The sequence below is a fragment of the Telopea speciosissima genome, chromosome 8 (genome assembly GCF_018873765.1).
Source record: "Telopea speciosissima isolate NSW1024214 ecotype Mountain lineage chromosome 8, Tspe_v1, whole genome shotgun sequence".
Lineage (NCBI taxonomy): Eukaryota > Viridiplantae > Streptophyta > Magnoliopsida > Proteales > Proteaceae > Telopea > Telopea speciosissima.
The window spans coordinates 18,378,910-18,393,288 of record NC_057923.1 but is presented as its reverse complement, the minus strand read 5'-3'; the positions used below and the strand labels follow the sequence as shown (position 1 = coordinate 18,393,288).

Here is a 14,379-nt window from a genome sequence, read left to right as displayed (position 1 = left end):
TACCCGTTACTTGTGATGGTTGCTCCATGGAAAATATAAGGCCACCTAGATGTAGCACAAGGTCCATCGTTAATATATTTAGAAACAATTCAAGTATCTTCGTTCATTTAAGGTGAATGAAGATTTTATCCACTTTATTCAGGACTTCAGGCCGTTTGTTGAGTCCAAGCAATATTGAAGGAGGGCTTCTTGGGTGTACAATGTCTTCTATTCCATCGCTTGCATAAGTGGACTGATTTCAAAGGGTCATAGGAATCAGCCCACCTTGGATGTTACCTATCAGGTCCATGCCAGGATTTGGGGGCGACAATCCCTAAGGAATTTTTTTACGGTTATATGGGTATTTCAGTAAAATTCTTGTATAGTGTTTCACTGTAAATTTGTAATGAGATTCTTTCTTTGTAATCAATCTCAGAGAGGTATGAGGACGAACTGCTACTCCCCATCGATAGTGAAACAAATCTCATCTCAATGTGGATATATTTCCATTCTTCTCTACATCATTATAGGCTCACATGCTTTCTACATGGCTTGCAGGTATAGAGGGCCCTCACTATTGCATTCAGTGGTTACCTTCCATATCCAGGATTTTATTGAGACAATAGCACTTCATCAGATAGGTCTATTTCATTTTGAAATTTCACAGTTGAAGGAAATTTCACAGTTTAGGTCTTCCACCATGGGCTTGCTAAAACAATTCCAAGATAGGCAGCTTCTCAGCCAAGCAGGATGGTTATCGATGTGATTAAGCGATGAATACAGGAGCTGTACAGAACATAAACCTATGGCTCCATGCATCTGTTGATTACAACCTGCAGTTATACAATGGGCATTGGATTCAAGATGACCCACTGTAAGATTGCAGCCCTTGACTAGTGGGGAGGTAGAAGAAAATTTGATAATGTAAATTGATATTCCTCAATAACATGCACCTGAACATTCACAAACACCAAACCAAATCAACAACCCAAATCATTGAAACACAAGTTTCACCCAAACAGTGGAGAAGCTTTTAATGAACCTGGTATTACTTTTGGAGGCTTTAGGAGCATTGAACAGATTGGTCTCTCAAGGTTTAGAGACCAAGCATTTTAATCAGGTATACTACACTGTAATTATGGATTCAATTTAATGTACAAAACAAGACACCAGATGGAATATCAGAGGAGCCCGAATGAGATTTGGCAACACTGATGATGAAGAAACTGGTTTACGTTCTTCTGAAGTCACCCAACATGGTGTTTCAGCCTTGGGTGCTACAAAGTCTCATCATATGGCAGTTTGCAAGCAGCCATGCGGTCTTTTGACTTAAACTGACCAAGCATTTCAGCTACAGTTCTGCAACGGCACTGGTTACCTGGTCGAACCACATCTCCATAGACGGCCATTTCAATAATGTCGAGCTCCTTGTCTACAACGTTGAGAGTCATTGAGTCAATAACTCAATATTGACCACTTAACAAAATGTAGCAAACAATTTATTGACTGAATCCAAATAGTTCAACTGCAAATATGAGAAGAGGAACAAAATGAAAATAAAACAGAAAAAATTGACGGGTTATTCAGGCCTGGCAATCAAATGGTTCAAATGATATTACAGCCATTCTAATCACCATCCTAAAAACAGCATACCAAGTGTACAAGGCTCCTGCCACTGCGGGGTCTGGAGAGGGTGATAACGTAGCCTTAACCCCCTGCTCCATGGAGAGGTAATATCAAGTTCACATTACCTCCACACAAGGTGATCTTACAAAGAGGGAAAAATACTTGATCTGATGTGACCACGGGTTCCAAAACCCAATTTAGGGTCACTATGGGCCCACAAGATTAATAAATAACTCAATCTATGGGTTGAGTGGCAATGCTGTAAATATACTGAATTTCAGGATCCTTTAAGAAGGAGAAAATAGACTTAGTGACAGGATAGTAATAAAACCCAAAAGGGAAAGACAATCTTCGAAATCCAGAGGGACTGTGAAAAAGTTAGAATAACTTTGAGAAGGAGCAGTATAATGGATAAATTGAACAACTAAGGAGTTTACTTTGTAAAATAAAAGGAGAGGGTCTTCTTCTACCTTGGCTTAAATTACAACAGGAACCCTGCGGAAGTTTTGTAGCTTGCAGCCAAGAGAACTCTCACGTACGAATTCCAATCGAATCGAGGTTTCAGGAGTAATTTTCCAATTTCCAATCCTACTGAAGGCACCCCACAACAGGTTTCATGATCAACAGAACAAAATCAGAAATTTCTTAAACAAAGTAGGACGGAGGTCTCAGAACCTGATTGTTGATGTAGTTCTCACAATCCACACTAGTACTGATCACAAGACGTCACAGGTTGGGTCGACCCTGCGGTAAGTAGCATCACATCAAATCTGAAGCAGAAAGGACAAGGGATGAGAGGGATCGATCAAATCTCTCAGTCCTGTTGGCTTGGTAGTAGCAGTAAAAAGGATAGCAAACAGGAAATAGCAGAAAGAAAAGGGAAGTAACAATAGAGGCAAAAAAAAAAAAAAAAAGATGAGAAAACAAGAATGAGATTCAGAATAGCTCACTCAAAAGGACGGGAATCGAATGAGAGAGATTGGAAGAGAAGAGGGAAAACAGGTCACCAAACTCACAACCGATAGAGAGATAGAGAGAAAGGGAGCACGCACGGCCAGCAGCCACCACAAAATTCAAACTATTCAATTCTGTCCAAATCATTGGATTACAACCATTTAAATAAAGAGAGAACTCCTAATTATATTATAAAATAGAAATAGAACTCAACTAGAAACTATCTCCTACGTTAGCTATCTCTAAATGAAATAAAATAAATATTACATTATAAATCCAAATAACTAAATAAGTCACTACCAGCCTTTGCTAGACCAAAAACCCAAGTTAGGCCAGTTCCGTTTGGGTTTGGGTTTATAGAGCAGGTTTTGTCAGTCCAACCAAGATAGAGTTATTGTATCAACTCTCCTCCTCTGAAAATAGACTTGACGGAGCAAGTTTGGACAAGGGTCAAGGATACCCTATGAGTCAACTTCCTGGAGAAGAAATGAACCCGCTACCTTTTTGAGCTTAATCTCGGAGAGGTCCTTGCCGGGACTAAGCTTCATTTTTTTTTTGTCACCATGCTTAAAAGAATGGACCTCTGAATATCCACAATGATGTGCCTTTTTGTCAAATAGCCATGGTCACCCAAGAAGGTGACATACCTTCAGAGGTAGGACACCGCATTACACCGTATCCACGAACCCACCAATAGAATATGTGAGCAAAAAACCTATTAGCAATTTTGAGATTGGTGTTGTTCACCTATGCAATCTTGTAGGGATAGAAATATGGCTCTGTCTTCAACCCAAGCTTATGGATGACATCTTCAGAGACGACATTAGTGCAACTACCTCCATCAATCATTATGATATACAGTTGGTCGTTGCACTTTATTTGGGTTTGGAAAATATTATTGCAGCGTCAATCTTCTTCCTCATAAACCTTTTGGGTGGTCAAAACTGGAGAACATAGCAAGTTTGTTGCTCCTATTAGTGTGACTTCACTAGGCCTATGTTCTGCCTCCAAACAAACTATCTCAAGACTCTGTCGCCCTTCCGAAGCAAAAGGTATGAAAGAATCCCTATCAATATAAGCTATCAAATTGAGAACTGCCTATTGCAGTTGGTAGAAGTGTGGAGTGTAAAAGCCCACCCTACCAAGAGGTCTTGGGTTCAAGCCTCTTGGTTCTCATCTTCCCTCCCTCCCCATAGAATAGGTACCTATCTAAAAAAACATACAAGCTATCAAATGGTTGTGACACTAAGCAAAAATATGTCTGTATTCCTCACACGTGAAGCACTAAATCATAGCCTTTGGCGTCACAGAAGGTTTGTCAAAACCACGACCTCAAGGTGGAGAGTAAGGACGATTTGGCCTTGAAGATTCCATAGAGAAACTTCTAACATGTGGCTTGAAGGACTTCTCTGGTGGAGAAAGTTGCTTGCTTGTACTGTCACCTTTAGGGAAGGTGTAGGGAAGGTATCAGGGTAGCTCCTTTGATTATAAGGCCTCTTTAGATTGTCTTCTTCCACCTAATATGCTACATGTACAGCATCCTTCATTGTAGGCAGTCGATTAGAAGCCAATGCAACACTATTTTGAGGTGCAAACCATTCCAAAAAACCGTACCACCAAGACCTCTTCATCCCTCTCAAAATCAGACCGAGTAGCTAACTAGTAAAGTTTTGCCACATATTCCTCAACGGCCATGTCCTACCTCAGATAAGCGAACTTAAGATGCACGCGATGCTTATAGTCGGTAGGCAAAGATCATCGTTCATGGCCTCTCACATCACATCCCAAGTGTTTACCAATCTGATGCCTCGAGTCTGATTCTATCGTTAATACTTAATCCACCAGACACGAGCCGGACCCTTCGGCTTCTGCAAATAAAATCTTCCTGGCCTCAATCAACCCGTACCATCGAAATAATATCTTTAAACTGTGAATCCAGTCCAAGTATTCCTCTTGATTATTATCCCCGTAGAAATCAAAGATATCTAATTTGGCTCCTCTTTCAGCTCCATAGGGTGCATCGTCAAAAAGTCTGCCAACCCCATATAGCGGTGGTGGCAGTGCAACATGAAACGGACCTTATGGGACAGAATTGGAAGAATCCCCAAATTTAATGAGACTCTTTCCATTATATAAAAATACCAGTCGGTCAATAGAAGCTTCCAGGGATGCCATTATAGTCTAGAGGGAACTGGTAGTTGAGTTAAAGGTATCAACTTGGTCTATGAGGTTGGAAATATCTGAACTTGTTTCTTCCTTATAGGAGTTAAGGAGTTGGAGGACTTCATTATTGACCACCATTGTATAGGGTAGGAATGAGGACTTTCAGCTCCGATACCAAATGGATGTGACCTCAGGTTCCAAAATCCAATTTAGGGTCACTATGGGCTCACAAGATTAATAAATAATGAATTTCAGGATCCTTTAAGGAGCAAATACACTCAATTGCAGGATAGCAATAAAACCCAAAAGGGAAAACCAATCTTGGAAATCCAGAGGGACTAGTGACAAAGTTTGAATAACTTTAAAAAGGAATGGTATAACGGGTAAAATGAGCAACTAGACAAAGTTTGAATAACTTTGAAAAGGAACGGTATAACGGGTAAAATGAACAACTAAGGAGTTTATTTGTAAAATAAAAGAAGAGGGTCTTCTTCTACCTTAAATTACAACAGGAACCCTGCGGAAATTTGGTAGCTTGCGGCCAAGAGATCTCTCACGTACGAGTTTCAATCGAATTGAGATTTCAGGAGTAATTTTCCAATTCCAATCCTACTGAAGCCACCCCCACAATAGGTTTCATGATCAACAGAACAAATTGAGAGAAATTTCTGAAAACAGGTAGGGCTGAGGTCTCAGAACCAGATTTGATTGTTGATGTAGTTCTCACAATCCACAATAGTACTGATCACAAGACGTCACAGGTTGGGTCGCCCCTGGGGTAAATAGCATCACATCAAATCTGAAGCAGCAAGGACCAGGGATGAGAGAGATAGATCAAATCTCTCGGTCCTATTGGCTTGGTAGTAGCAGGAAAAAGGATAGCAAACAGGAAATAGCAGAAAGAAAGGGGAAGTACCAATAGAGGAAAAAACTATGAGGAAATAAGACACAGATTCAGAAAAGCTTACTCAAAAGGACGGGAATTGAATGAGAGAGATTGGAAGAGGAGTGAAAATAGGTTACCGCACTCACAACCAATAGAAAGATGAGAGAGAAGGGAGCAGCAGGTCACCACAAAATCCTAACTATTCAATTCTGTCCAAATTGTTGGATTACAAGCATTTAAATAAAGAAAGAACTCCTAATTACAGTCCAAAACAGAAATAGAACTCAAGTAGGAAATTAACACTAAAACAGGAAAGGAAACTATCTCCTACGTTAGCTATCTCTCAATGAAATTAAATAAAAATCACATTATTAACCCCAAATAACTACTTAACTGGTCACTACTAGCCTTTACTAGACCAAAACTCAGGTTGGGCTGGTTCCATTTGGGTTTGGGTTTCCAGAGCAGCTTGTGTCAGGTTGATAAACCCTTTTGAGTCTCCCAGGCCATCTTCTAATGATTCTAAGTTGATGAGTAGAGAGTGTAATTTGAGGTAACCAAAGGCAAAGATGATTCGGAAGCTACTTTACCGGAAGATAAAATAAAACCTATACAAACTAGGTTACCAGTCAATCTGAAAACCCCCAATTCAAAAGATTTAGCCGGCTTATGTACCACCACAACCACAACTCAACCTTATCCCAACTAAATGGTGTCAGTTACATGGATCCTTGCCCTCCAATCAGCTCTATTCGAAGGTCATACTTGATACAAGGCCGAAGTTATGCATGTCTTTCCTCACCACTTCTCCTTGGATCAATTTAGGTCTTGCCCTGGCTATTTTAGTTCCTTCAATCTGAAAACAATCACTCCTCCGTATTGGGGCATCCAAAGGCCTCCGTTGAACATGGCCATGCCACTTCAAACGACTTTCTCGTAGCTTATCATGTCTCGGAGCTACTCCCAAATCAGCTCTAATATGATCATTACTTACTTTATTCTTCCTAGTTTTGCCACTCATCCATCTCAACATCCTCATCTCTGCTACACTGAGTTTATCTATATGATGCTTCTTAACTGCCCAACATTCCACACCATATATCATAGACGGTCATATGACTGTTCTATAAAATTTTCCTTTAAGTTTTAAAGGAATACGCCGATCACACAACACTTTAAACGCACCTCTCCTCTTCATCCATCTTATTTTAATTCTCTGCGAAACAGCATCCTCTATATCACCTTCTTTATTTATGATTGAGCCCAGATACCTAAAATAAACACTTTGTGGAATCTCCCTCTCATCAATTTTCATGATCTCTTTATCCGTCCTAGTGTAACCAAAGTTACACACCATATATTTTGTCTTCGATCTACTTATCTTAAAACCTTTTGATTCCAAGGTTGATACCATAACGCCAACTTGGTTTTAATCCCTCCTTTTGTCTCATCCATCAAAACAATATCATCAGCAAAAAGCATACACCAAGGAACCTCATCTTGAATGTTTCTGGTTAAATCATCAATGATAAGTGCAAACAAATAAAGGCGTAAAACTGATCATTGATGTAACCTAATTGTAATTGAGAATTCACTACCTTGACCCCCTACAGTTCTTACACTTGTCACCCCACCATCATACATATTTTTAATCGTGTCCACATATTTACTTGAAATATTTCTCTTCTCTAATACTTGCCAGATTAACTTTCTAGGAACTCTATCATAAACTTTTTCTAGGTCAATAAACATCATATGGAGATTCTTCTCGCAATCTCTAAATCTTTCCATGAGTCTCCTAAGTAAGTATATAGCTTATGTCGTGGATCTTCGTGGCATAAAACCAAATTGGTTCTCCGTAATAGTAGTTTCTTGTGTCAGGTGGGTTTCAATAACTCTCTCCCATAATTTCATAGTATGACTCATTAGTTTTATACCTCTATAATTATTGCAACTCTAAATATCACATTTATTTTAGTAAATCAGAACCACAATGCTTCTCCTCCATTCATCTGGCATTTTTCTTGTGCTCATAATATTTATTAAACACTTGGTTAGCCAAGATAAACCACAAATTCCTAAAATCTTCCACATTTCTATTGAGATCTCATCTCGGCCTTGTGACTTACCTACTTTTATCCTCCTTAAAGCTTCTTTTACCTCAGACACCCTAATTTTTCGTATATATCTACGACATGTGGTGTCTTGATGGGTAATAAAGTCTTTTAAAACACTATTACACAAAATGTCTTCATTTAGTAGGTTGCAAAAATAACCATCCCATCTCTTCTTAATGTCCCCATCCCTTATTAGCACTTTACCATCTTCACTTTTAATACATCTAACATGGTCAACATCTCTACTCTTCCTTTCCCTTACTTTAGCTATCTTATAGATAGCTTTTTCCCCTTCCTTTGTGCTCAGATTGTTATAAGATCTTCATATTTCTTCACCCATATTTTTCCATACAATCTTCTTAGCTTCATTTTTGGCAAATTTATACCTTTATAAATCCTCTACATCCTTAGTCTTTTGCCATGTCTTAATACTAGCTTTCTTAGTCTTAAATCTTAATAGCTGCTTGAACCTTATCATCCCACCACCAAGTCTCTCTAGAGGAATGACGTTTTCGTTTCAATTCGCCTAGGACATCTTTAGCAATTTTCTTAACACAAGTAGTCATCTCATTTCACATTGTATTAGTGATTTCTGCTTTTAGTCAATCATATTAGTCATCTCATTTAGCCGGCTTATGTAACTGTCTGATATTGTAATCCACAAGTTTTCCCATGGAGAGAGTCCCAGATATCTGCTTTTAGTCAATCCCTCCTCAATTTCCCAGTCTAGTTCAATTATAAGATGTAAATCAAATGTTCCCTCAAACACCACTTAATCAAGCAGATGGAATACAAACAGCTAAGCTATTTAATGGTGAAGTGAAACATTTTGAAAAATATCCTCGACCAGTTTCTCACTTTAGGAAATTGAAGATGCATGACTAACTGAACCTCCCTCCATGTATAACAGTATTTGAAGTCAAGAACCAATGCTATTAGTCATTTATGCATAACAAGTTAACAACAGTAACAATGACCAAAATGGGAGCAGAAATTAATAAAGCCATCATGTGAAATCATCTGTGAAATGAGCCATTTTTCCCTTTTCTCGGGAGATTTTCTGTTATTTTGAGGAGGGGATCAAGTGCACCCATACCTGTAAACTTCAAATCACAAGAGAAACCCTGCAATTCATTTTTCTCCACCCAGCTCTTGTCTGCTTTAAATCTGTTCACCCTGGTTTGAAGAATTTGACAGTTCTCAAGCGTAGATTCTCCATCTGCATAGAACCAATTCTAAGAAAAATATCAACAAACCTATAACGAATACTTTCAAGTAAATTTCCAGAACATGATCCAGCAGAAGTTAGGGGATGAAATGTAGTTGGAAAACCCAGACCAAAAAAAAAACGGAGGAATTGAAGTGGATTTACCTTTAGAGTAGGGAATGATGTGATCATATTCGAAACAGAGACATCCATGGCAATTGCAGAAGCGCTTGCAAACGATGTTACCTGCTGGGTCTTTACGCCAGCGGTCCGGGTGTCGTCCAGGGACAACATCAGCTTTGGCCCAACACAAGTTCTTCGTCTTGTTATCAAAGAACCTCGGCCTCTCCTCTTTTTTATTATTGCTACTGGAAGGAGAATGCTTCGGCGAAGCACTCATTTCTCCTCCTCTGATGTAGCTATATATTACATGCTTCTTTCTCTCTACGCTGCTGCGTCTTTATACCCTACTTTTACAGATGCAGCAGCGAAGAGAAGAAGAAAGATTTTGTGATACTTTCGCCCCCTCGCGGCCTTATTTTGCCTTTTCCGTTTCTTAAATGCGGTTTGTGTCGAAGAATCTACGCTAGTGTAGAAGTCCTAGTCTAATAGGGTGGGGAACAGGAAAATAATCGTCTCCAATTCCTAAGACTGAAGTGAGACAATTCGGGGTGGAGATGTTGACGTATGGCAGTTTGGACATCCAATGATGCTATGCTCGGAAAAAAAAAAAAGGAACCCAATAAGCCCGGACCGTTGGATGTCCGAGCTACCAAATGTCGACTTCTCCACCCCCAAACTACCGCACTGCACCTTTTTTTTTTTTTTGTAAAGAACTTTCACACTGCACACTTTAGAGAATTCGAGATGATTAAAATCCAAGGGGAACATGGGTGAGTTTTATACTTTTTCCATGAAGTCTAATAACCAAAGTCCATTGTTTCTTATGGGACTTTAGGTAATATAGGGGTGAGATTTCAAGTATCACATAAGTAAACAAAGCATTTAATAGCCTTTATAAGTTCAACACCCTAAGTTAAACAAACAAGGTTGGGGTGAGATTTGAAGTGTCATACTTTCACACCCTAATTCTTGCACCCCTCCTAAGTCCCCATCAAATCGACCAGATCTTAGGTTTTTAACTATTTCTTTAGGCTAAGTATGGAAGCCAAGACAAGAAAAGAACATAAATTTAGGAGAAAGAGAGAGACACATAAATCAATCATTGTGTTATCACGTTTTTTGTCTTATTATGTGTTTTCTTTTCTGGGCTTCCAAACATAGCCTTAAGGATCATTTTTAGCCTCATCGAACGTTGCCAATTATGATCACTACTCATTAGGACCCATATGTTGTCACCAATCTTCATTTCAGATGATTAAAACCTATAAGTTAAAGTATGTTAAGTATTTGATTGATAGGTCAAAAGCTTGATAGCTAATGCAATATGTTAAATCAAGCTTTTTAACCAATCTTATATTAGGGCTAGTCCAATCTAGTGCCCATATACTAGATCGAAACCCGTTAGTCACATAACAGATCACCACACTTCCACAGTCATCGTCCTCAGCGGCTCTCACTCTAGATAGTTTACTCCGAGAGTAGGTAGCCTTCCCTTTAACCTATCTCATACTAGGCTAATCCAATCTAGTGCCCAACCCCATTGGGCACATAACAAAGTAGGTTCCTAACTCCCACCAATATTCCAAACACACAGAATCGGACATAGGATTGGTCTGTGCCGATATCGATCCAATATAGAATTAGTCCCAAAAAATCCTAGAATCTACCCTCAGATATGAAAAACTCAACAACTCTAGAGTCTGGCAAGTATTGGCCATATCAAATCAGAAGAAATCGGAATCGATCATGGGTGATTCCAATTCACCGACTCAGTCTTACATGAATATTTTTTCATCTTTATTTTTTGTTCTTTTTTTTAATTCTTTTTAATCAATAAAACAACATAAAATAAACGAAACTTATCTCTCATAGGTCATAGCAAGATCTACAAGTCTTTTAAATTAAAAACTTTCAAAAATTACACATGTGAAAATCTTTGTTTCCTCTTCCCAATTCCAACAGATTCAGGTTCCGTGGGATTGGATTTGGATTTGGATTTGGATTGTAAACCTCGATTACAATTGGATTTGGATTGTAAACCTTGATTACAAATATGGTGGAAATGTGGAATAGAACCCCAATGTAACGGACCAGGATCCTCTGCAGTACCGGCGGGGCAGTGGTGCACATCCGACGGCACAGCAGAGGCCAGGTGGCATACATGGCACACATGGTCTCTGCTGAGCTGCCAGATGTGCCCCGTCACCCCGCCAGTACTGCAAAGGATTTTAATATGTTGTGGAGAAGTGAACACTACGAATCCAGACTTTTTTTTGTTACATTCGGATGTCAATGGGCCCTAACTACCAGCCCAATTAAAGTTAGTCCATGTTTGTAGCAGCCCAATAAATCAGTTTCAAATTTGTTACAGAGAAAATAAGTTTTTCATTAAATACACAAAATGTTGTGGAACAAGAATCTACATTATACTTAAAGGTTTTCTTTCTCGTCACTATGCCTAATGACGCATAACGCTTCACTATTTGCCACATGGTAGTACTTAATGGTAGTACATGGGTTAGTCCATGTGATAGAGAACCAGACAAGCATCTCATTGGTACAATTTTAACTTAAAATGAGTAGAGAAAGTAGCTAAAATTAAAAAAAAAAGATGTCATTTTGTATTTTATATTCATCTCCATTTTGATGGCATTTTGGTAATTTTACTATAACTTTGAATCAGACTTTGATCAACTTTCCTTACTTTGAACTAAAATTTGGCCATTGAGATGTATGTGGGGTCTTCTATCACTATACTAACCCATGTACTGCCAAGTGACAAATAGTGAAGCATTATACTTCACTAGGCATAGTAACGACTAGAAGGACCTATACTACGTACGTATAGGTTGTCTTACGGGTTGTAGTATAATTAAATACCATAAATATCATACTTGCAGTTCTGTTCATATATGTTTCATGGGCAAAGCCCAGTTATCTTTCATTGGGGAAGTTGGGCAGAGCCAAACATCTAGGTGGGGGTGGGTGGGTCTAGCATATGGCTATAGACAAATCCATCTGCAGTTTGCTAATTTTTGGAACAATCAAATCTTTTTGAGGCAGATGAATGATTCCCACAGTTCATGGCTAGAACTTGTGGGTCAAACTTGTGGGTCAAACAACGGTCCAGGGATTAGACCATGGTTCCCTAGGGAGACCAAGATAGTTATCCTCAGGGTTTTGCACGCCCTGGGTTAGCCCATGGGTGCTCCATTTAATTTTTAGGGCTCCCCATGGTCGCCCATGGGAACCCTGGTGCATCCCTGTTAGGGTTTCTCCTTCCCTCATGTGTCCTGTAAAATTTATTATCACAATAGGGACGAAGAAACTCATCCCTAGTCCATCACATGGCAAGGGGGATCCATCCCTAACTCGAATGCGCAGCGGAAAAGGTTGATTCGAGTTTCTTTCGCATCCCATGAACATTAAATAATTAAAATAAAAAAAAATTATTCAAGAACTGCCAACCTGGTGAGCCTCAAGTGTTGCTCTTCCAATAGATAGTGGTTCTTCCTCCAAGAAACACTTCGAGCAGACAGATATGAACCTCAATCGATGCTACCAAGGTTTTCCAAGCCAATCCCAATGTATCTTGAACTGGATCTGGGTTTCTAAAACCCTAGCCCTCAAGAACTAGAGAGCAAGAAGAAGAAACACAAGAGAGAGAGAAGGGGAAGCCAAAACGTGGAGAGGGGGTAGCTTTGAAAAACGTGGAAGCCTCCTCTCCCACGTTTTGGTCTCCTTTTAAATAAAAAAAATATTAAATTAAATCCTAATAGGATTTAATATAATCACAGTGAGAGTCTAACTCTGTCTCTCCTGATATATCTCTTGATTGGCTCTTTCTGTCTATCTCAAAGTCCTTTACTAGGTGAAGATGCAGAATCTAATGGGGAATGTGTTAATTAGTTACTTTATTTAATTATTAATGGATAATTACAATTAGCACAAAAAACCATTAATTAAATAAAGAGCTAATTAAATTAACAAATTTCAAATAACTCCCTATATGATAACTATTTATCATATACAACCCCCCCACTAATCAACACCATCATTATGGAATCTAGGGCATGTATACATGTACTGTCAAACCCCAATCCATAGTACATGTCCATATAAGAGCGTCTGTGCATCTGATCGGGTCCCGCAAAACTCGATAAAATACTTTGTTCAAATAATTATAAATAATGTATCATTTTATGTAAAATAGATTTTTGCAAAACCATTTCCAAAACGGCACTGGATCCAGATTCTAATTGGACCATGCACAGACAGTCTCTATCTTGGTGTTCCCCAATCGGGCAGTGGTGACCGTGTTGGATAACTCTTTCACTTATAAAGTGTTCACGCATTCCCAAAACACCGACTTTGACTCGCTTGAGTCTCAGTCATTGATGAACCAAAGAATGCGATCGCACTTTGCAGTGACAGGGTTCCCTCAGGCATAGGGTGTCGGTGATACATGTCTATCCCTTCCTACATCTGACAGTAATATATGAGGGAATCGACAAAGTAGATTCTTCGCCAATGCACACATCAAACATGTGAGCACTCGTATTCGTACCCTGACATCACATGTCTAGGTATATCCAATGCGACGACCATATGACAAGGGTGCCTAGCCCAAACCCTAATCGTGACTACCATTTTAAGTAAAACTTAGGGACACATAATGCTCAAAAAGTTTATATCGCATGCGACAATATCAAACTAAAATGTATAAATGCTCAATACAAAGGTGAACCGGACCGAACCGGGTTTGATGGACACACACTTGTCCAACAGAACTACCAATTGGTGCCTGGCCTCCATGCTTCATTAGCAATCTCTAATTATAAAAAAAAAAGACACATCTCTCCACAGAAACATCCCTGTAAAATTGTATCAAAAAACTGAATGAACTCAATGAACTGATGCTGACATCCTTCAACCCTGCACTCCCAACCATTAAGTGGCAGGGGAATCTGTAGCCAAAAACAAAATTTTGCTTCATGTTTGTTGAAAGGAGAAATGGTTAATTGGAATGTCCTTAACAAGAAAGGGAACACCCTTCATGCTTAACCTGTTAACCCTACTAACTGCTACATCTGTAACCTAACTTCAGTAGTCATAAAAAGTCAAAAAGGTTCCACTTTGTAATTCAGAGAGGAAGAGATGCAGATTGCAAAGCATACAAGCTGAATATACATCACAAATAAATTGAGTCAGATGTCAAGCTCAAAACCATGCATTGATTGAAAGAAAGACATCAAGGGTTCAATGAACATTTGGCACAAGACATGGCATGTCATGTGTGTAAATTGTATGGCACATACAATGCA

At 39.1% G+C, this 14,379-nt stretch overlaps 1 protein-coding gene across 1 annotated transcript; it reads right to left on the bottom strand.

The window, feature by feature from the left end:
• Window positions 1-1,132: 1,132 nt before the first annotated feature.
• On the bottom strand, window positions 1,133-9,401 carry LOC122670548. The gene is made up of 3 exons (XM_043867474.1): window positions 9,098-9,401; window positions 8,822-8,944; window positions 1,133-1,411 (listed from the first exon to the last, which is right to left on the bottom strand). The coding sequence occupies exons 1-3, from the start codon at window positions 9,330-9,332 to the stop codon at window positions 1,257-1,259; spliced, it is 513 nt and encodes a 170-aa protein (XP_043723409.1). The 5' UTR covers window positions 9,333-9,401; the 3' UTR covers window positions 1,133-1,256.
• Window positions 9,402-14,379: the final 4,978 nt, after the last annotated feature.

What these genes read in the sequence shown, in the direction of transcription:
- LOC122670548 (XM_043867474.1), bottom strand. Translation starts at nt 9,332, where the DNA reads ATGAGTGCTTCGCCGAAGCATTCTCCTTCCAGTAGCAATAATAAAAAA. An exon ending in CATCATTCCCTACTCTAAAG is followed by an intron (nt 8,945 to 9,097) that starts GTAAATCCACTT and finishes GGTTCTATGCAG; the next exon opens with ATGGAGAATCTACGCTTGAG. An exon ending in TTGTGATTTGAAGTTTACAG is followed by an intron (nt 1,412 to 8,821) that starts GTATGGGTGCAC and finishes TCAACGTTGTAG; the next exon opens with ACAAGGAGCTCGACATTATT.